The sequence below is a fragment of the Rhynchophorus ferrugineus genome, unplaced genomic scaffold (assembly GCF_030347505.1).
Source record: "Rhynchophorus ferrugineus isolate W39M unplaced genomic scaffold, kcgeb_rfMv2 rfM6, whole genome shotgun sequence".
Classification (NCBI taxonomy): Eukaryota; Metazoa; Arthropoda; class Insecta; order Coleoptera; family Curculionidae; genus Rhynchophorus; species Rhynchophorus ferrugineus.
In genome coordinates, this window is record NW_027472585.1 from 28,222,705 (window position 1) to 28,247,524 (window position 24,820).

Below are 24,820 nucleotides of genomic sequence, written 5' to 3' on the forward strand. Positions count from 1 at the left end.
AACCATATGTTATATAATTCAATTGAACCATACGCATCGACAATAGTGATACATTTATTTAAATTTATGGTTCAAATAATAAATAATAATAAATAAAAAATAATTACGGAGTTTTAAGTACGAGAATATATACTTCAAATATTTAGCTATGTCAAATTACAATATACAGTTTTAAACAATTTGTACTAAGCACCACTCATAAAATGTGACTCTGTGATCTTTGCCCCCGCTGAGAATCGAACCCGCGATCCTTGCGTGTGAACTGGATGATCTAACCACCACACGATAGAAGCAGCCGGCTGTGTTGTTTCTATGGATCCTTATATGACAAAGTTAGTGCTTAAAAAACAAACTGACCCGTTTTTCCACTGACCGTCTTTGGTAAGCAAACCCTTACTAAAGACTCCTCAGACACCCCTGAAGTGTATTAGGTACGTCCCCATAATATTTAAAGAAATATCCTTTATATCCTAACCGTTGAGGAGTTGTGTCTTCGGTCACATCAGCTCAATAATAAATTTATACCCAAATATTTAATAATTTTTGATAAAAGATATGTGAAAACTTTATACGTGCCTTTGAAATTGGACGGTTTCCCTCGATTTTCCTGGATCCCACCTCGGGATGATGATATCCCAATGAGACCACCTCGGAAGTGGAGTCTTTCGCATAAAAAAAGAATTTTGAAAATTGATCCACATTTGATTAAGAAATAGGTGAACATTCATAAAAAATATACAGTCGCTTAAAAATTAAAAGTCTTTTGAAATCAAAATACCTCACATTTATCACATTAGACTATCAAGAAGAGACTGAGAGAAGATGCGTTAACGTTGGATTAGCAATCGTTGTGCAGTTACTCGAAGCATTGTATAGTATTGTTAAATGCAGTTCATTCAAACGTATCTCAACTGAAGATGTAAGGTTATGATTTTGAATTGAAGATGCTCATAGATCAGCAGTCATAAATTACAAAACGTTTAAAAAAATCCATGCTTGGAAAAACTGTACTGTGGTAATGTACACTAGACTGTGGATTCTTGGCACAAGCATCGCAGTTCAAGGTAGTGGTGTTGGCCACCCAAAAAAATTTCGATATTTCAAAAAAAAAAACGATATATTTTTTGATATTTTTAAAAATATATCGAATTATTGATATAGCGCAGATATCGATATTTTTTGCATTAAGTATAGAAAATATCGATATTTTACAAAAAATATATCGACATTTTTAAGAAAAAATAGAAATAGTGAAATATTAGCCTAAAAAATACATATTTTAAAGCTTTAAAATTAAGTACTAATATTAAAGGTTTATTAAAAAATATAGTTAATTTGTTTGACATATAGATATATCAGCCAAAAAAATATCTGGAAAAATATCGATATTTTTTCTGCATCTCTAGTTCAAGGCGTAAAATCACAAAAAGCGGACTGAATTTGATGCGAACTAATAGAGTGCAGTAGACTTGTAGATTTGTAGAGAAGCTTGCAGTTCAAGGCCACCACAGGCAGGTTGCAATGACTCATTTGTTCAGCCGTAGACTATCGAAATTTGAAGTCATCATAACTTGCGTAAAAACGATTTTTTTGTTCATGTATCTCCTGATATTTTTTTTCTCAAAACTCGATTCAAGAAAAACATATATAAATCTTTTCAAATATTTGTGGCGTTTTCATTTCCATCCGATAATTTAATATTTTAGGCCTTTCTTCATTTTTGGGGCATTTATATTTGGTAAAAATGTTTCAATGATAATGTTAAGTGAAATAGGAAATTGCCCCTTCTAGTTGTTCGTGGATCCCCTTTGCGGATACTTAGAAACAGATATAATTATCGTGAGTGGCGACATTGCCAACATATCCAAGAAATACTCAACCTGAACTTCATCAAACTTTTTTATTAATTACATCTTACATTAGATATGCCATACCCGGTCAAAAGCTTGTGAAACATCCAGGAATATTGCAGGGTAGTATTTCTTTTCTTCAAATTCCTTTTCAACGACCGTTGTTACACTGTGCACTAGGTCGATTGTCCAACGGTAACTCCGAAATCCAAACTTGAAATATGGTATTTCTATAAATGGTTTAATACGTTTTAGCAGTAGTTTCATAAATAATTTTGATATGGCAAGTAGCAGCGAGCCTGTAAGGTCCAATATGTTTTGTCAGTATATCAGGTATTTTAAGCATAATTGTTCGAGCAATCTTAAAACACTCTGGAACGTGCTTCAGTCTCAATCAGACATTGAATATATATGTCAACATGATTATTGCTTTTCATGGCAGTTCTTTTAATAAACCAGGTGAATATCATCAATTCCAGGAGCCTTTTTAGGATTGAGGTTGTTGTTAATTTCTGTGGCAACTTCCATTGGAGAAATCAGATTTACAGCTACGTCGGGGTGATAAATAGGATTTATTTCATGGAATAATTTTCATTGATTACCTTGAAAAAGGAATGACCATCAACAGCGACTATTACATAGCGTTATTGGACAGACCAAGATAATGCACCGTGTCGCAAATTAGTGAAAGAGATGGTAGAAATCCATGAATTGAGCTTCGGATTGCTTCGTCATCCACCGTATTCTCCAGATCTGGCCTCCAGCAACTATTTTCTGTTCTTAGGTCTCAACAGCATGCTCGCTGGGAAGATATTTTCGTCAAATGAAGTGATCAGTCAATGAAGTCAAGTGATCGCTGAAACCGAGGCCTATTTTGAAACAAAGGACTAATCGACTATAATATTCCTTGAACCTTGATTCCTTCCTGAAACGTTAATTTTGCTAAAAAAATGTGTTTTGCTATGGTAGCCCACGGACCTGGAGGCGTGAAATTTGACAGGGTTAACTCTTATAAGGAGAAATAATTTTCAGGCCTAAAGTTTTTGTATAATATACTCTACAAATAGGTAAACTCCAACAAAACTAAAAGCGTCAAAATAAAGCAACTAGGAATATAAATATTTTGGGCTCTATTTGTATTAGCTCTGTCGGCTGACACACTGCCAGCTCCAACTCTTATAGCGTAAAGTATTCGTCATTTCTCTTGTACGTAAATCAGCCGTGGATTTTTAAAAATTTTTTAATCTTTTAAAATTTTTAAAATCTACATATGTAATCTAGTCTACATAAATTTACATATGTAGGGAGAATATATCGGAAGGTATATTCCGCTGTGAAAGAAAAACCCGACTTATGCGGAAATTTTATCTTAACATAGATTAACAAGAATAATTTGTTCTTTTTGTTTACAAGGTATTTAAATTTTCGCAAGCAGCTTTTGATTTAATTTGATAGCTGTTGAAAACATAATAGTTAGGAAAAGTGTTTAAGGACTGATAGTAATTGATATGGTTCTGGAGATAGTTTAATATAGTACTGGAGGCAATTTTAAAAGTTGTTAATATTTTTCTGTAGATTTAGTGTGTGCATTTCTAATTCATTTCAGGTTCCATTGCCAAATTACCAAATGCATTTTAATTAATTAAAATTAAAATTAAATGTATTAACCGAATATGGAAGGTAATAAATATGTTAATGAATATTAGGAATTGTAAATAGAATAAAAGGGAAAGATTATATGAATACAGGTATACACATAAAGTAATGAAAATATGCAGCAGTTGAAATGAAACTAACTGAATAATTTGCATAGATGAAACACATAAGGCAAATAGAAGAAATTATGAATTATTAACAGTAATATTGTAAACATTTTAAATCCTTGATAAATATTAAGGTACGTAAGGATTAATTAAATAAGATATGATAAAATTCATCTAAAATAACATAACGTAACTAGACGTGTTATTCTTTGAATCTTGTATCAATTATTTTGATTATTTACTTTATAGACCGAAGTTTTGAAAAGAAAATAGTTCATTTAATTATTGTAAATACATTTTTAAAAATAGTTTTAACATATTTCTAATTTGTAAGAAATATATTTTCTAATTTTTGTTTTAATATATTTGAAAAAGTTATTTATTACTTCATATTTATGTTTACAACGCAAAAGGAAGGAAATATCATATATATTTATATTTTATGCTCTGAAGTTGATATTACAGTTCTAAAAATAATATTACTTATGATAGTTTTGTTATAATGTTCAGTGGTATAGTAATTTAGATTTATTTAAAAAAGTATTTATAAAGTTTGGTGGCTGCTAGTTCTTGATGTATTATTTTAATATACAATTATTTACAGACTTTTAATTAATATTGTAAATAAAATATATCTTGTATTGGAAATATGGTTAACACAAGTTTTAGTAACATAACATATATTTTTTAAATTATTCTCTTTACTCCATTATGTGAGAAACATGATACATTCTTATCGAATTTCGACTACCGAGCGATCAGTAGTATTTCATTACCTGAGTTTAGAATTGTTTGTCGTTAAAAAATTACCAATTCTTGTTACATTTCATATGTATTTTTTGACAGTGAAAGTTGGTTGCTCATGTGCGTTTTCAGAACGGTAGTCTTTATTAGCCGCTTGTTATTTAAATATCATTTTTATTATACACCAGGATTTAAATTTTGCTCTACACTTGGGAAACTATTCTATAAAGAGTATACCATGGAAATTTAGGTAGAAATGGAATTCAGAAGCTCATTAAAGGTTTGCCTTTAATGGCAGATGACGATAGAATCGATATAAATAATTTTCGTACAGTTAGTAAGTTGTTCTGAGGCGACAACAATCATAACCACGACATTGCAAACATTGCAAGGAATCACTATTTGTTTTAGCTAAAATAAACCATAAAGGTTTCATAATAATATATAATATATGAGTATACAATTGATAATAAGTGAAATATAAGCAAACATATAATTAATTAAATAGAAGATAAAATAACATATATCTTACATTAAATTATTATTATTATATTATTCACATTTAAATAAAAAATATATTCAATAAAACAAGGATAAATACAAACAAACAAAGCTGCATTACAAAAGGGGTAAAGAAATACATTCTTTTCACTAGGCCGTGTAAGATAAGGAAGTTCATGATTCTGTCACTATGTTATATATGTATGTATATAAGCGATTAATACCAGATTTACTGAGAGTTCCGTGTTATTTTCGCGTGGCATATGCGTAGTTAAGTTAGCAGCGACAGTTTTTTTCAGGATTTATCAGCCAGAGAGTCATTAACAATAATGACTTCTTGAGAAAGTATCCATATGAAGTTATGGTTTTGCCTTGGTCAATGACAGACACAAATCTCATAGAATACGTGGTAACAAATTTCTTTGCATCAACTGTTATAATTTCATCTAAAGTCTTGTAAATAGTAAAGAATTCAGCAGTGATGATTGCACTCCATAACTATTCATGGGAAAGATAATCTATAGTCTATTCAAAGTAACAATGAACTCACGTCATCAAGATTAAGATCAAAAAGTCCCAGCGTAACAAATAAAACGCGTTTTTTGTTCAAAATTGGCTTTACTCATCAACGTCATCTCCATCAAGAGCCATATAATCATTGCAGTATCGCTCTAACATTTCAATATCATTTTTGTAGAACGATTTATCTTTTGCCTCAAAATAGGCCTCAGTTTCAGCGATAACCTCTTTATTCGAGCGAATTTTTTTTACCAGCGAGCATTTTTTTGAAGTCTACGAATCGCCAGTAGTCGCTAGGAGCGAAACCGGGCCAATGCGGTAGATCTGGGGGCAATTCGAAGTTCAATTGATGTAGTTTGCCAATGTTTTTATTGACTTGTGATACGGTGTGTTGTCATGATGAAATAATTTTTTTCTTTGTCATATGCGGTCGTTTCTTTGTAATTTCAGCTTTCAAACGCCCCAATAATGCTATATAATATTCACTGTTGATGGTATTTCCCTTATCAATATAGTTGATGAATCTTATACCACGCCATAACGGGGCCATAACCTTTCTAGCCGATTGTTGTGCTTTCGGGAGCTTTGGACGAGGTTTACCAGTTGCCGTCCACTTAGGTTACTATCGTTTTGATTCCGGAGTGAAGTAATTGATCCATGTTTCACCCGTGATCACATATCGACGCAAAAAGTCCGGTTTCTTATATTTAAGTATGGCCAAATACTGCTCAGAATTGTCAACACCTTTTTGTTTTTGGTCAACAGTGAGCAAACGCCGCACCAAATTTGAATACCGCTTCCTCATAGTCAAGTGCTCATGCAATATAAAGCAAACACGTTCTTTTGATATATTTACGATGTTAGCTAGCTCACGCAAATTCATTCTCCGATCATTCAAAACGATTTTGTGGATTTTTTGATATTTTCTTGGACGTCTACTGCCTTCTGCATCATCTACGTCTGTGTCTCTACGACCACGTTTCAAATCAGCAATTTTATCTTCGTGTTTCTTTTTTTATGTTCTATATGGTATTTCCTTGATGTTTTCTTACTAGCGGACAAGATTTCATCTGGGACGTCTTCCTCTTTTTATTCTTAACTTCTGTCCATTCGGGTTGTTCGCCTACCTCTCGTTCTAGTTCATCCTTGTCGGTAAAATATTCTTCTCTTATTTTTTTTGCTGTCTGCACGAAGTTTTGTAACGGAATATAAGCTGATTGTTTGCTTTAACAATTTTGTCCTTTCATAAGTGCAGTTTGATCCATTTTTAAAAAAATAGTTGTATGTATTATTACAAGAGTTCTTGTCATCACTATTATTATAAGGGCAGTTCAGTTCCAACCTTCGTAGGGTGAAGACGTATTTTCAATACGGTCCAAGCTATAAAAAGATACCTTTCTTTAAAAAAACCCAGTATTTTATTACGGTTATTTAATTGAGTGTTAAAAACGCATAACAGATGCGGCTATCCGTCTCTCAGTGGACCTAAAGTGTAGTGAATACGTGTTTACGTGACCAGACAAAAGGACTGCATCTCATTTTTATTAGTGTTTAAAATTATTTCATCTTATTTTACAACAGTCCTATTGAAATTTATTTATAGTAAAAAACTAGTGCTAAAATAACGTAAGTGAAAAATGAAGTGCGTGAAATAAACAATGTATTTATTTTATTTTTTTTATCCTCTGGAAGTAAATTAAATAAAATATTAAAAATTAAAAAATGGTAAACCATAGCGATTCAACCAAATCACCTGCACACTTTGATATAAGATTAGAACAAGCAGCAATAACGCAAACTCCACCATCAGAATGGACTACAGTCATTAACAAAAAACGATTGAGAAGTCCAGAAGAAGAAATCGCGAGGAAACAAACAAGAATCAGTGACTATTGGTTGCAGAAACCGATAGAGACAAAAAACAGTTTTAGCAACCTGTCGGAAGAAATTGAAGAGAACATACAAACAAGCCCTAAAAAAGTTGTTCCCAAACCACCGCCAATAACTGTCTATAAGGTAGGAATAATAAAAAACATCCATGACTTATTGAAAACCATAACTACGAACTACACAATTAAAACAGTGAGCTATGAATCAATTAAAATCCAATTGTTCGAAGCGGACCACTTTAAAGTTCTTATAAAAGAATTAGATGAAAGAAACACCCAATACCACACATTCAGGCCAAAATCCGAGAGAACATTTAAATTTGTATTAAAAGGATTACATCACGGGACGGACTTTAACACCATCAAGGTAGCACTAGCTGAAAAAGGCCACGAGGTCGTAAATATTCACAATATACGACATCACACGACAAAAAAACCTCTGCCTATGTTTTATATAGACATAAAACCTAATGGAAATAATAAGGCGGTGTATGAAATCACCAAATTGGAAAATAATATTATTAAATGCGAACCACCATATATAAAAAGAATTATACCACAATGCACAAGGTGTCAAGCGCACGGGCACACAAAGACTTACTGTCGCAAATCATATAGATGCGTAAAATGTGCAGGAGAACATAAGACAGGAGATTGTACTCGTAAAGTTCGCGATGAAAAAGTGAAATGTGTTAACTGTAACGGAAATCATCCAGCGAACTACAAGGGTTGCGCAGTTCACAAGCAACTACAGCAGAAACTCTATCCCGCCTTAAGGGAAAAAAGGCATCAACAAAAACAATCCACTACTACCAATCTACCACTACCCACCAGAACAAGTCAACCAGACATAACTTATGCCCAAATAGTTGAAAATGGTTCAGCACAAAAACGAGAGACAATATCTCAACCTACTGAAACTAGCAACATCTCAAGATTAGAAAATATGATGGCCAAACTAATGGATCAAATGAGTACCATGCTTGGTCTACTCACAACCGTCGTAAGCAAACTTGCCTAATGCCTGAAACCAATAGCTACAAAATCGCCGTCTGGAATGCCAATGGGCTCCAACAACACGCCAGGGAACTAAAAATGTTCGTAAATGAACAAAATATTGACGTTATGATGGTTTCCGAAACACACTTTACGGACAAGAATTATCTGAAAGTTCCTAAATATAAGCTTTATCATACAAATCACCCTGATGATAAAGCACATGGAGGTACAGCCATAATAATTCGAGATGATATAAAGCATTTCGAAAAAGAAAAATTCCGAAAAGACTACCTGCAAGCCACCAGTATAACCATAGAGGAAGCCCATGGACCATTAACAATTTCTGCGATTTATTGCCCACCCAAACATAACAATAAGGCAGAACAATTTCAAGAATTCTTCAGTACGCTAGGTAATAGATTTATAGCAGGAGGAGATTATAATGCAAAACATTTAATGTGGGGTTCAAGAATAATAACCTCAAAAGGTAGAGAACTGCTCAAAGCCATAAGGATAGATAACTTACAACATATCTCTACTGGTGAACCAATATATTGGCCTTCAGACAGAAATAAAAACCAGATAAAATAGATTTCTGTATTACAAAAAATATTGATCCAAAAAAGTGTCAGGCAGAATCATGTGTCGACCTGTCCTCTGATTATTCACCAATAATAGTAACAATTTCTTCAAAAATTACCATCAAAGATAAACCCCCTTCTCTGTGCAATAATAGAACTAACTGGCCCTCATTTAGAGAAAACATAGACCAAAATATCTCCCTAAACTTACCGTTACAAACTGAAATGGATATAGAAATAGCAGCAATAAATCTTACAAAAAATATACAGGAGGCAGCATATTCCGCGACTCCCAACAGTGAAACATTTCCAAAAAAAAATACACATATATCATGTACAATACAGAAAAAGATAGCAGAAAAAAGAAAGTTACGACGAAATTGGCAACAGCAAAGGACTGAAGAGAATAAAAGAAAATTTAATAGGGCCATAAAAGAGCTGAGAGATCTAACAAATTGAACAAAACCAAGGCATTCAAGAATACCTAGAAAACTTGACATCAACTGAGGCTACAGACTATTCGTTGTGGAAAGCAACAAAAAAGCTTAGGAGATCCCAGCAGCATAACCCACCTATTAAAACAAGCGAAAATAATTGGGCGAGAAGCAATAAAGAGAAGGCCGACGTTTTCTCAAAACACTTAAAAAATGTTTTTAAACCTTTCCAGTCTCAGCTACATAAAGATGACGAAAATAAAATTACTAGCTTTCTAGATTCGCCATTTCAAATGGATTTACCGCACGAGAAATTAACGGTCAAAAAAGTTAAACATACAATAATGAGAGAGATTAATATTAAAAAAGCTCCTGGTTATGACTTAATTACTGGCAAAATTTTAAAAGAACTATCAGAAAAGGCTATAAAACTATTAACATATATATTTAATGCTATGCTACGAATTAATTACTTCCCTAGTATCTGGAAAGTAGCCAAAATATTAATGATACTTAAACCAGGAAAAATACCAGAAGATGTGACCTCCTACCGACCTATAAGTTTATTACCAATAATCTCGAAAGTTTTCGAGAAATTATACATAAAAAAACTAAACTATATAATAGAAAAAAGAAAAATTATTCCAGAACATCAGTTTGGCTTTCGCAATAAGTGCATAGACTTGTAAACCAAATAAACGCTGACCTAAATGCCAAAAGATATTGTTCGGCTGCTTTCCTAGACATATCTCAGGCTTTTGACAAAGTATGGCATACGGGCTTGCAGGTTAAACTAAAGAAACTTCTCCCTCATCCGGACTATCAGCTACTAAAATCGTATCTCACTGACAGACATTTTATTGTAAATCAAGGCGATGAACATACCGAATTAAATCCCATATATTCAGGAGTTCCACAAGGTAGTGTACTGGGTCCAGTACTGTATCTTCTGTATACGGCTGATCTGCCCACCACAAAAATAACTACTGTGGCAACATATGCAGACGATACAGCAATCTTAGCATCCCATGAAGATCCAGTCACAGCATCAATAAACCTACAAACCCACCTGGAGCAAATACAGTTATGGTTGAAGACATGGCGCATTAAAGCCAATGAATCAAAATCCACGCATATAACGTTTACCCTGCGTAGAAGAACATGTCCACCAGTAAATATCAATCATCCTCAACTCCCCCAAGCAGAGCATGTTAAATATCTTGGTATGCATTTAGATCGACGCCTAACCTGGAAGAAGCACATACTCTCTAAACGGAAACAACTAGGACTAAAATTATATCAAATGTATTGGCTCATTGGGCGCAAATCCAAGTTATCATTAGATAACAAGGTATTGCTGTATGAGTCTATACTCAAGCCCATTTGGACATATGGAATTCAACTATGGGGTACCGCTAGCAAATCTAATATATCCATCATTCAACGGTTCCAAAATAAGGTGTTGCGTGCCATTGTTGATGCTCCGTACTATATTTCAAATAAAGTGATACAACGCGATATTCCTCTAGAACCTATAACGAGTGTAATCCAACGTGTTTGTGTGAAGTACTTCGAAAGAGAAGTGCATCCCAATGTACTCGCTAATCGGCTAAATATGCGACGTGATAGTGAAGTGCGTAGACTAAAACGTTTAACACCACCTGATCTGATTACTGGACATATGTAGAGTTTAGAATAAGCATTAGAATAAGACTAATTAATTAAGATAATATTTTATACAGAAGATTGTTTAATGAAGTGATTTTCTACATGCCATGTATATATAATATAAACAGAAGAAATACTTATTGCCAATAGGGCAGATTGTGGACTCACGAAGAGTAATAAAAAAAAATTATTATAAGGGCGAAATTTGGAACGTTCTTTGTTTCGCGGTAGGCTTTAGGTTCATTTTAGCTTGACCGTGTCGCGAGCGCATATCTGCCAACGTTTTGAGACCGTTAACTAAAAGTTTACTGTAATAAAATACTGTATTTCTTGTTATATTTTTAGAGAGTTGTTTTCGAGAAGTGCAAAAACACACATATTGACTCTACGAAGGCTCAGACCGAACTTTAAAATTAAATTAAAAATTCTTTTGTTTTAAACCCTTTCACATATTATAATTCGTGTCCCTCCATATGTTTAAGAAAATTTAATGCATATTTTTCATACGTAAAATTGTTTTGTCGATTCTCATTCATTCAGTTCTCATGGAAAGTACTTTATTGTTTATATTCCTAAATTCGATTGTTTTAACGTTTCTCGATTTTGTCAGTGTTTACAGACGATAATTATGAAATGGCCAGATTGCCATATTTTCATAATTCAGTACTTTTGTTATTGGATCTAAATAAATTTAATGTAGCGGTCAAGGAAGGGTCTGTAATGAAATTCTAAGAAAAAGGAATGCAAGACTTGTTGGACGAAACCCAACTCAAACCTTCAAAGAACTTTCAGACAGTTTAGTAGTTGTTGAATCAAATATTTCTGGATATATACATACAATGGGATAGATTCAATACGAAGGAAAATGGCCACCAACCGAATGAAATATAGCCATTTGGAACTATTTCAACATTTAGAACCATGCAACATCAACACGGTTCTTTGCCTGTCAGGTAATAAATAAAAAAAAATAAGAGTTTTCTATTGCTGTACATAAGTACCGACGTTTATTGTTCAAATTAAATGGCGTACTGTTGCAGAAGTCATCCTCTTGCATAACAATTCACACCCACAAGATTTGTAAAGAATACAGAGTTGCACTTCAAATAAAATGTTCTACCGCAACTAGCGTACTCACCAGACTCACCAAACTTGGCTGACCAACAATTTTGAAATACTGTAGAAGTATGGAATTCATTACTAGATCTCTGTCAAAATATTAAAATTGTTAAATCGCAGACAACAGTTAAATTTGAATACTCTCATAAAGGTTCCGTGTAATAAGGGTCCAATTTATCTCAGCTACATCAGTAATAAATAAATCAATTGATATCCCAAACTAGTCAAAAAACAGTACTGTAAAATGAGTAATGACGTTATTTCGTATTGATAAGTTTTCAACGATCTAAGCACTGTCAGAAAGACTAAAACTAGTGGTCAGTGATAGATCGAAATAATGATATTAAAAATAATATTAGGTAGGCCGTTTTTCACGTCAAAAGACATGATTTTATTCAATATTCGATATTTTAATATTTAGTATATAGTTCCTATTATAACAAATATTTATTTAATGAATGAATCAATAAGTGTTCCCAGTTTTCCGACACGATATAATCATTATATACAGTTATGATAAAATTTTATCGGTTTCTAGCAGATTATATAAAGCTTGTTGAGCTGATTTGAGAGCATGCAATGTGTAAATCTACAGTGAAATCAAGTATTTATATATTGTGACATCGAGATTTTGTTAATTTAACAGGTTTATATTTGGTTCAAAATGGATTCAAGCATTTGTAAGGTAAATATTGTATATAGGTGATTTACTGATATATTTAACCTTTTCTAAAATTTTTAGTGGCTTGAACAGGATTACGATAAAATCAAAGCAGATTGTTTAAAAAATAAAAAATTGTTCGTCGATCCTAAATTTACGAATTTTATTGAGGAGAATCGTGATTGTGAAGTCAAGAGACCAACGGTAATTATATATTACAGAATATTCAGTTATCCATAATAAACAATGATTGATTATGTATCATTTAGTCTATAAAATTCAGGTGAAATATTTTACTGAATAAGTCTTAATATTACTGAATATAGTCTTATGGAAAAAGTATATAAATATTACGGATGATGGTTATAAAAATTGTGTTCTCCTATTTTCAAGATAGTATGTGAGGGGAGAACGTTGGTAAGTTAGTAATTCAGGATACCACAACATCATTCAAAATTGAACCATTGGAGTTTTCTATCGTATCACGAAATTTACTCATTTATAGACAAATCATTTAAGAAAAACTTTTCCCAGATTTTTAGCTATGATTTTATTTCAAGTACGTATTCTCTTTTATTATTTGTTTATCTCCTCCTTTGTTTCGCGTTTATTGTTGGCTCATCAATTCTTACTTTTTTAGTCTTAAATGTTGTTTAAAGTATTTACCTTTCTATATATCGTAGTTCTTTGTTCTCTTTACTGTTTCTTCTTTTCTTTGACGTTATTGTACTTTCTAACCACTTTTTAAGTTTTACTCCTATGTTAGTATTTTATTTGTTTCTTCTTACTTTTCGGCGTTCCTGAATACTCGTTGACTCATGTATTCTCGATACTCTTCTCTACTTGCTCCATTCTTTCCTTAATTTATATCTTTCTCTTTCTAATTATTCTATTGTCTGTCGGTCTCCCTTACAATCCTGACAATTTTCTACATCAACAAATTAAATAGTGTATTTGTTATTATAATAGATCAATATAATTTCACGATATCTTGTTTATTTAATAACTTATATTTAAACATATTTTCGATAAATGGACTTTATTGATGGTTCTTGAGGTATATCTTTCGTTTTTATTTTATTTTAGGAACTATGTCAAACTCCTCAGTTTTTTCCTCAAGATATATCAAGATTGGACATCCAACAAGGAGAATTAGGAGATTGCTGGCTGGTAGCAGCTATAGTTACATTATCACAACATCCGAAGTTGCTCGAACGCGTTGTCCCAATGGATCAGCCTTACAATAAAGATTATGCGGGAATTTTTAGATTCAGGTAATTTACTTTCTATTCTGTCCTATAATATGATAATATCCAATATTAATATCCTAGATTACGTGTATTTTAATGCATATATCAGCGCTATCTATTAACGAAAATGCAAAGTATCAATGTAAAAAGCTATATGTGTTACACAAGAGTTGAAGCAGTCCGGATTCCATTCATTAAGGGGATTTTTCAATATTTTAATTATTTTCGAAAAAATGACGCGTTTTAGTGATCTAAATTACCGTAATTTTACCCGAAACTTTAAAACCAATTTTTTTCGGAACTATCAATTTTGAGGCACTTTTAAAACGTAATTTAAAAAGTTCTACTGAACCGATTTACTTTATATTTTATATGAGTATTTTTCTATCATGAAGAAATAGTAGAAAAACTCGAACAATACTTATGTTGTAGATATATATTATAAGATATAAGATTGATGCATGAATGAATGTTACAACATGGTATAAAATGGGCGAGAATTATGCATAGAGATATCAGGTGAGAATGTGTCGTTCCGAATTTGATTAAGAATGCCGAATTTTTTATTATATCGGAACCCCAGGTAATTTCATACGAATTTGCTGTTGAACTGGTTGTTTGGAATGAGGCCTTGCTGAATCTTTCCTCGCGTTTTGGCTGGCGCCCGAGAAGGCCGATTAAAGGAACTGCAACCCAATTTGTTTAGATTTTCTGTGACTTTCTCATATGGATGGGACTTGTTGGAAAATCACAGAATATTCAGATGTTCACTGGGTTGGCCTCTTGAGGTTTCATGGTAATTTTTACAATAGGAAACTTACAATAATAAGTCTTTCATTAGATTTAAATGATAACAAGCTTCGTGTAACGTGTCGTCTCCATCTAGTGTGGACTATATGTTTTCTACATTATTTAGTGCTTTTCTGATTTTCTGATGTCGTCTGACTTCACCAGACATCCGACAGAATTCCAAAATGTGCCTAACAAGTTGTTTTAAAATATTATGAAAATCTAAACTCCAATGATCTGTTTTGATTTCAATGGTTTGAAAGCGGCAATTTTAATGTCTATGACAAAGAACGTCCTGAAGCTGTAAAACTAATTGAACGAAAACCCAGCTCAAACTCTTATTATTAAAATATAAACTGAACTGTTTCTTTGCAGTGCTAGATAATCATCGTTCAAACTTTGTTAGGTGAATTAATTAGGTTTAGTTTAGTGTTTAGGTGAACTATTAGGTGAACAAGAATTTCTCTAAAATTGCAATAAAACAAAGAATAAAGAAATTAAGGATTACTTAACAGGTCAATTGAAAAGTCGCCGACCTACCATAGTAAAACACATTTTTTTTGGCAAAATTTTTTTTTTATTCAATATAATTCCCTTCAAGGGTGATATACTGTTTATAGCAACCCTCCAATTTTTCGATACCAGATTCAGAGTACGATTTGTCCTTTGCTGCAAAATAGGTCTCAGTTTCATCGATGACCTCTTCATTTGACGAAAATTTCTTCCCAGTGAGTATTTCTTTGAGATCTGAGAACAGGAAATATTCGCTGGGGGCCGGATCTGGAGAATATGGTGGATGAGGTAGAAATTCAAAGCCCAATTCATGGATCTTTGACACGGTGCATTCTCTTGGTGAAGCAGCACTTTCGTTTTCTTCAGATGCGACTGTTTTTCGGTGATTTCGTCTTTCAAACGGGCCAGTAACGCTATGTAATAGTCGCTGTTGTTGGTCCTTCCTTTTCAAGTTAGTCAATGAAACTTATTCCATGCGCATCTCAAAATATGGAGGCCATATAGACGCCATGCGCATCCCAAAATATAGACGCCATAACCGTGCCAGCCGACTGTTACGTTTTCCAACGCTTTGAAGCGGGTTGATCGTATACAGTCCACTCGGATGACTGTCGCTTGGACTTCGTAGTGAAATTATGGAGCCATGTTTCATCCATTGTCACATATCGGGCAAAAACTCGGGTTTATTACACTTGGTCATCTTCAAACACTGCTCCGAATCATCAACTTGTCGTTGTTTTTGGTCAAGAGTGAGTTCGCGCGACACCCACTTTCTACAGAGCTTTCTACTATGAATTTCATTCGGTTTCAATTTACGGCCATCCAAAATAATTTTGTACATTTTTTTAAATGTTCTCGTTGGTAACAACATCTTTTGGGCGTCCATTGCGTTCACCGTCTTCGGTCCTCATTTCACCACTTAGCACTAACTTAGCATACCAATTCTTGATGGTTGATTTTCCTGGAGCAGTTTCCGGAAACTCGGTATCAAGCTAAGTTTTTGCTTCAACTGTATCTTTTCGCTTCAAAAAGCATTATTTTATCAATACGCGAAATTCCTCTTTATCCATTTTTTTTCACTATCACAAACGTTGCTTTATTCAAAATGCTATAATTCACAAACTAATGATCCGACAGCTGTCAATTTACACACGCATCTTTTAGTTATACTAAAAACACATGGACATAATTCTAGTAGCGTCATCTATGTGTCAGGGCGGTGACTTTTCAATTGACCTGTTATGATCTTAAATTTACATAACATTACTTATGATATTGATTAGTAGTGGTTAGAAAATCTTACTATAATTTCTATAGAATTTGCCAAAAGTAGACCCAGAAAAGTACAGTAACTATAAGTTTTTTCCGCCTTTTCCATCAAATATGTCTATTTAAAAATATATATAATCAATCTAAATAAATTCAAATCAAAATATATTTTACATTCTAAAATATTTAATTCATTTATTCATTCATTTTTCTTGAATAATTAGGAATACGTGTTTTATAACTTAAATACTGTTCTTACTGTTTGCGTTAAATACAAATTGTATACGACCAACAAATTATGTAACGATTACATACGTTAAATATTAACGATCATCAAATTATTGCCTTTTAAGGCATGTAAAAGACCAAAGGACTAACTTAAAAAAACAAGGACTTGTCAATAAATACCTTTTTAAATCATGATAATGCTTGATAGAATTTTGTGGATTTCATCATTTATTCAAAAATAAATAGTCTTAAATATATTTTAATATGTTCTCTTAAAAATTTATTCAAATTTGCCTCTAATAACATAGTTTGTTATTTTATTTCATTGACTAAAATTAGTAACAAGTTAATGACGTTGAAGAAAGTCTTACTTAAAAGACATTAAAATAATTTGGAGTATATTTATTATGAAATGATTATAAAGTCAAGTTATACTGCTGCTGTTCTTCTGCAAATGTTATTGCTAATACTAAGAGAAATAAGAGTCAAAACACATTATATTTGTTCATCACTAGCTTTTCTAATTTTATTGATAAAGTATAATTATATATACATTTTCTATTATAAGGCAATTATTTTTATAGCCAGCCTTTAGCTACTCAAGTAAGCAAATATGATTCGAATTTCAAGTTATGTAGACTTTGGTTATTATAAATTATCACATACATTTGCAAAAGTGTTAAAATAATCTATACATTTTTTCTTTAGTACAATTGATCAAAATCATTCTGTGAGACTATATAATATGTTAATAACATATGTTTTCAAGTTTTAATTTTTTATATTTTTATTGTTTCAGATTTTGGAAACATGGTGGTTGGGTAGAAGTAGTTGTCGACGATCGATTGTTAATAAAAGGCGGTCAGGAAAAATTTGCTAGATCTACTAAATCTTGCGAATATTGGATTGCATTAGTCGAGAAAGCTTACGCCAAGTGAGTATATATTTAATTATAAAATGAAAAATAAACAAATTAATATTAAATAAATATTTACAGGTTGTATGGGTCATATAAAATGTTAGAAGGTGGTGATCCTGGAGTTGCAATGGAAGATTTAACTGGCGGCATATCTGAGCAGTTCTGTTTAGCTAATGCTCCAAGTAACTTGTTCAACATTCTATATCAGTCCAGTATAAGGGAATCGTTGTTAACAGCAAGTATTTATGTAAGTTTATTTCAATAATATAAAGTAATATCTGCACATATTTCGACGGGAGAAATTACGAGGATTCATTATTTAATATATACATCGTCCTAAAAGAGATGAGTATCTGACATATTCATAATATAACAGGTCAATTGAAAAGTTCGCGGCCTACCGTAGTAAAATAAATTTTTTTGCAATATTATTTTTTTTATTCAACATAGTTCCCTTCAAGGGTGATACACTGATTATAGCGACCCTTCAACTTCAAAGCTTTGCTTCAAAATAAGCTTCAGTTTCGGCGATCACCTCTTCTTTCGATGAAAATTTCTTCCCAGCGAGCATTCTTTTGAGATCTGTGAACAGGAAATAGTCGCTGGGGGCTAGATCTGGAGAACATGGTAGATTAGGAAGTAATTCGTGCCCAATTCATGGATTTTTGCCATCGTTTTCACTGACTTGTGACACGGTGCATTGTCTTGGTGAAGCAGCACTGCTGTTGATGGTCCTTCCTTTTTCAAGGCAGTCAATGAAAATTATTCCATGCGCATCCAAAATACAGACGCCGTAACCTTGCCAGCCGACTGTTGCGTTTTCCCATGCTTTGGAGCGGATTCATCCTTTACAGTCCACTCGGATGACTGTCGATTGGGCTTCGGAGTGAAATAATGGAGCCATGTTTCATACATTGTCACATATCGACGCAAAAACTCGGGTTTATTACGCTTGACCATCTTCAAACACTGCTCCGAACTCGTCGTTGTTTTTGGTCAAAAGTGAGCTCGCGCGGCACCCACTTTGCGTAGAGCTTTCTCATACCCAATTATTCGTGAATGATATGATGTATATGTTCAGTTGATATCTTTAGAGTGTCTGCTATTTCATTCAATTTCAGTCATTCAAAATCATTTTGTGGATTTTTGTAATGTTTTCATCGGTAACAGCCTCTTTTGGGTATGCATTGCGTTCACCGTCTTCAATGCTCATTTCACCACGTCTAAACTTTACATACCAATCCTTGATGGTTGATTTTCCTGGGGAAGTGTCCGGAAACTCGGCATCAAGCCAAGTTTTTGATTCAACGGTATTTTTTCCTTTCAAATATTTTATCATCACGCGAAATTTTTTTTATTCATTTTTTTTCACAAAATAATGATTCGAGTGCTGTCAAATTTATACACGCATTTTTTGATGGTTAGTGCTAACTAAAAAACATGGATTTAATTCTAGTAATGCCATTTGTGTGTCAAACCGGGGACTTTTCAATTGACCTTTTATATCTATTAATAAGACGTTGAGTCACCATATGATTTTAAAACAACTGTAATTCTTCGCGGAATATATTTGTATAATGTTTGAATAGTTTCCAAAAGGATAATTTCCCAGTCTTATAGCAAAATGTTCGTCAATTGCTTCATTAATGTTGGAGATGGAAATCTACGTCCTGGTCTAAAACCTCTATAACGGCTTAGTAACGTTGAGAGGCTTGGCGATTGTCATCAATCCAAGGCTGAATTATTTTGGCTGTGCGAATGGGGCGTTATCATAATAGGATATGGTAGTGTTTTCTGTTTGCTGTAATATACTAGTCATAATAAGAATTTCGTCGTTGAGAGATATTTAGAAATATTCATTCGTAGTAATCCGGCCAGTAATTTGAATGAGAGTATCAATTGAATACCACGATATTGCCGCTCAATCTATCCATACTTTTCAATTATTTTATCTTGTATCTAAAAGGTATTTCAAGTAACGATAATGTTATTAAACAAAATTGAATTTCTGTTTGCATCGTTTTAGTATCTATAATCACTATCTCGTTATTTGTTGTCTTCTTATATTCTTATTACTTCAACTATGAACATCTGCTTTTTTTAAAGCAAATACCATTAATATTTACAATTGCTTTGAATTTGAATGTGATCCATTATCAGTATGTTTCTTTAGGTTTTTCTTAATTTACTCAGAGATTTGCAAATACGAACTATTTGGTAAAGAATACTTGTAGCTTCAATGTCTGGATATAACGTTATCAGTGAACTGTAGATCACCTAGGAAATTTTTATTCTCATAGTACATGTACTATTATCTTAAAATAATTACGGGATTTTCATATCTGGTATATCTACTTAACGACACATAGTTTCTTGTTTGTGTATAGCTGATGGAACTATGGAACAGTACATATAATATTAGGTGCTTGCGTACATTTTGATCAGCGAAGGTATAATGCCTCAATGCAAATAACGTAACCTAATTGTTATATTCGATAGTTTCTTTACATAAAATTATATTTTTTCATTTTATATTATTGTATTATTCGGTTTTACAAGAAACTAATCATTGAAAAAGTATTTCACTTTCGACAGTTTTTCGACATTCATTACTTTTGTTCGGGTTTCGCAATAAGCATGGCACTATACAACAAGTGTACAGACTTGTAAACAAAATAAACACTGACCTAAATGCGAAAGGATATTGTTCGGCTGCTTTTCTAGATATATCTCAGGCTTTTGACAAAGCATGGCATACGGGCTTGTAGGTTAAACTAAAGAAACATCTCCCTCATCCGGACTATTAGTTACTAAAATCCTATCTCACTGATAGACATTTTATTTTAAATCAAGGCAATGAACATACCGAATTAAATCCCATATATTCAGGAGTTCCGCAAGGGTCCATACAGTACTAGATCCAGTACTGTATCTTCTATATACGGCCGATCTACCCAACACAAAAATAACTACTGTGGCAACATACGCAGACGACACATCAGTCTTGGCATCCCGTGAAGATACGGTCACAGCATCAATATACTTACAAACCCACCTAGATCAAATACAATTATGGTTGAAGACATGGCGCATTAAAGTCAATGAAATAAAATCCACCCATGTAACGTTTACCCTGCGTAGAAGAACATGTCCCCCAGCGAATATCAATCATCGTCAACTCCCCCAAGCAGAGCATGTTAAATATCTTGGTATGCACTTAGATCGACGCCTAACCTGAAAGAAGCACATACTCTATAAACGAAAACAACTTCGACTGAATTTATATCAAATGTATAGGCTCATTGGGCGCAAATCCAAGTTATCATTAGATAACAAGGTGTTGCTGTATGAGTCATATGGAATCCAACTATGGGATACCGCTAGCAAATTTAATATATCCACCATTCAGCGGTTCCAAAATAATGTGTTGCGTGCCATTGTTGATGCTCCAGACTATATTTCAATTAAAGTGATACAACGCGATATTCCTCTAGAACCTATAACGAGTGTAATTCAACGTATTTGTGTGAATTACTTCGAAAGAGCGTCAGTGCATGCCAATGTACTCGCTAATTAACTAAATATGCGATGTGATAGTGAAGTGCGTAGACTAAAATGTTTAACACCACCTGATCTGATTACTCGACATAAGCAGACTTTAGAATAAGACTAATTAATTAAGATAATATTTTATACAGAAGATCGCTTAATGAAGCGATTTTCTGCATGCCATGTAAATATAATATAGACATAAGAAATACTTATTGCCTATAGGGCAAATTGTGGAATCACAAAGAGTAAAAATAAAATACTTTTGTTGTTTGATTTGAAGAAATCTGCTGCTGAAGCTTTTGTAAGTTTTGCTGCTCAGTTACATTCCAATTATTGGTTTGATTTTGATCTCAATAACAAAGAACGGCTTGGAGGACCAAAAGAGTTTCAAAAGTGGTTGTTGATGAACGAACTGTTTCTACAAGTTTGCATACAATGGGAATGATCCAACAAGAGGGAACATCACTGCCACTGGCATTTTGCGTACTGACTGACGATATAAAGTGAGTCAATTATATCGATATCGAAGCGGAATATTCATTTTCATAAAGTCTTGCTCTGTATATGGTGGGATTAACATGTAGTATATATAAGCTACTAAGAGCGAATAAAACTATTACTGCAGATGTCTACCGACGTCAATTGATCATCGCATTGCTACAAAAAAGACTAGCAATAGCGAGTAACAGAAACAGAAAATTATGACAACAATCAGCCGAACATTGAGACAGCTGTGGATACACTGCACACTACAGCTCCAATGGGAAGAAGTGCCTCACCTACGGTACCCACCAGATATAGAGATCAATATCACCTGATTAAAATATATTTAGATGAAAGTGGGGAAATAATTATGAGAAACTAACATCGATCGTTCGACACGGTATCGCCAATCAATAAAAAATTTGTGAAAATGCTTTAAAATATTTTGATTAATATACATTGAACTAATTTTTCTCACTAATAACCTTTTTAAAGCGAAAAAATAATCATAATACATGCAGATACCTAATTTTTACGGTCTCAATATTATTTTTATATTCTTATGATAATCCTTATTATTAAAGGGTGATGGCAGAGAAAAAATTACCCCATTGGGTCTGGTTAAGAAGCATGCTTACAGCATTACTAAGGTGCATGTGGTGGAACACACAAGTCTTCCAAAGAAGGCTCAACTTCTGCGAATAAAAAATCCCTGGGCTAATAAAATGGAATGGAAAGGTCCTTGGAGCGACCGGTATATAATTTTCATAGTTTTCGGTTAGTAATAGGTGTTAGTAATGATTAAATATCTTAGCTCACCACAATGGAATGCAATATCATCTTCCGAAAAGCAGGAACTAGGTCTGGTATTTGAGAACGACGGTGAATTTTGGATCAGTTTCGAGGACTTCCAGGAACAATTTACTGCAGTTAATATTTGTCACATAACGCTGGAATCGTTATTCGGACATGAATGCGGAGCCCACTGGTATAAAAACAAATTTGAAGGTATGTGATTAGTTTAATAATCGGCATCAATGTGTTTATCAGCGTTATTTTAAAAATTTAAAATTCCAATTATTTAAATAGTTAATATAATTAATTGCATAGGTCTGCAAAATTAGTTCTGAGAGCTGTTTAGGTTTTGTGTAACGTAACCTTTATATTTTCGGACGTGCTGAATTATATTAAAATTACATTAAATTGCATTACTTGAAATATATTATTTCATGTAAAATCATTAACAATACATATTTTCAATATAATATACGCTTACTAACACATCTCTGTAAATCTGAGTTTGTGTGAAGAGTCCGTAAAGTCTCTCTGAAGCATATAACAGTAGTCTGATTATCTTGCTTTTGAGCATATTAAAATTCATATAAATTAGTTGAAAATACTCAACTTCTTGTAGACCTGCGTTACCTTCTTATTCATAAGAATTTTTTACGCTGATTGTTTTTCAGTATCTTAGAGTAGATATGAAAGACGAATATTCGAATAGCTTTTCAATATTTAAATGCTTCTTGTTTGGCAAGTAGCAAGCAATTAAATGGCGAAAAAACTCTTTTTTCTCGAGAGAGGAACAGCTAAATGGTCGAAATGTGAGTTTTTATTAGAAATTTAGAGTTTATTTATAATGACATTTATAAGCAGAAATACTACTAATTATTTAAAATTTTCAGAAAACCCTTCTAATTGCTTTAAACAAAATTAGTAATCTATGGCACTGTTAATTAACACAACCAATCAGGTTATTAACGAACAAATGACTTTATTTAATGTTGTGTGACTAAGTATGTTAAAATGTATGTATGTAATATTGAGGTATTCAGGACTTATTTTGTTTTTTTTTCCATGGCGATTGAGACAAACTAGATAGCATTCTAATAACATTAAGAAATGGTTTGCCACTTCTTCCCGATAAAATCAAATAGATTTCGACTAACACAGAAGTTTTGGCTTACATCTCCACTTCTCATAATTTATTTTTTTTTACCAAACAATACATATAATAGATACATTAAAACAGATAAATATGAAAAAGTGTAACAAAACACATAATATTTTTTATATATATAATATATTTTTATTTACAGATTCGTTTAAAAATAAAAAGAAATTTGTTGTAACCTTGTCACAACCTGATGAAGGTGATCCAGAAAGCAAGTGTAGTTTAATTGTCGCTCTCGTGCCGAAATCTTTAGGCCGAGATAGATCAAGAGATGATCATATTGCTATTCACATATACGATGTAAGTACTACTGAATACTCGAAGAATATTTAAACTTAATTATTTACTTTGCAAATATGATTGTTTCACAGAAAGACGATAATGTTTTGCCGCCTGATCCATCCATCAACAGTCGTGACGTAGTACAAAGGCATAAATTACCTCCAGGGCGATATACCGTCGAACCTCGTAGCAATGGAACCGGAGATTACTTACTTCACATATATACTGAGCAAAGACATGACGTTTAGGCAATATAAAAGAGGAATACTAACGTCAATCGCTGTTATTAATAACTATTAATTTAATTAATTTCTACACCTTTCTACTTCAATACTTCTTTTTATTTGATTTATATTTACGACACTAAATAAATAAAAACCTTTTAATTTTTTTTACGTTTTGAAGCGTATCAGGGGAACCTTTTAATTTTTTTTACGTTTTGAAGCGTATCAGGGGAACATATATGGCATTGAATAATACAGGTCTTTCTCTCTTGTTTGCGCAAATTAATCTGCCCAAAGAAAGTCGTTAAGTTAATTAAAGCATTTGTATTACATTATTTAATTAAATTAAATTAATTTATTTTAAAAGTATTTGTTACATCTAGTCGTCAAAATTCGACAATAATTAATTACCGTAAGTTAACCATGGTTCTCTTATAACAGAGTAAAAATAATAAATTAAAAATGATACACAACATGTTTGTATATATGTTAAAACATATCAAAGTAACGAAAAAAAGTATGCACTTTTTCACATTTCAGAATGTTATATTAATTGAACGAAATTTATAACAATTTAATTATTTAGTAATTTATTGACTAATGAACAATTGATAATAGGTTAAAACCGT

At 32.6% G+C, this 24,820-nt stretch overlaps 1 protein-coding gene across 1 annotated transcript; it reads left to right on the top strand.

The window, feature by feature from the left end:
• Nucleotides 1–12,627: 12,627 nt before the first annotated feature.
• On the top strand, nucleotides 12,628–24,244 carry LOC143197884 (calpain-A). Its single transcript, XM_076406669.1, has 9 exons — nucleotides 12,628–12,752; nucleotides 12,810–12,932; nucleotides 13,815–14,002; nucleotides 17,577–17,711; nucleotides 17,775–17,943; nucleotides 22,316–22,485; nucleotides 22,546–22,739; nucleotides 23,831–23,985; nucleotides 24,057–24,244. The coding sequence occupies exons 1-9, from the start codon at nucleotides 12,732–12,734 to the stop codon at nucleotides 24,213–24,215; spliced, it is 1,314 nt and encodes a 437-aa protein (XP_076262784.1). The 5' UTR covers nucleotides 12,628–12,731; the 3' UTR covers nucleotides 24,216–24,244.
• The last annotated feature ends 576 nt before the right edge of the window (nucleotides 24,245–24,820 follow it).

What these genes read in the sequence shown, in the direction of transcription:
- LOC143197884 (XM_076406669.1), top strand. Translation starts at nt 12,732, where the DNA reads ATGGATTCAAGCATTTGTAAG. An exon ending in GCGGGAATTTTTAGATTCAG is followed by an intron (nt 14,003 to 17,576) that starts GTAATTTACTTT and finishes TTATTGTTTCAG; the next exon opens with ATTTTGGAAACATGGTGGTT. An exon ending in AAAGGTCCTTGGAGCGACCG is followed by an intron (nt 22,486 to 22,545) that starts GTATATAATTTT and finishes TAAATATCTTAG; the next exon opens with CTCACCACAATGGAATGCAA.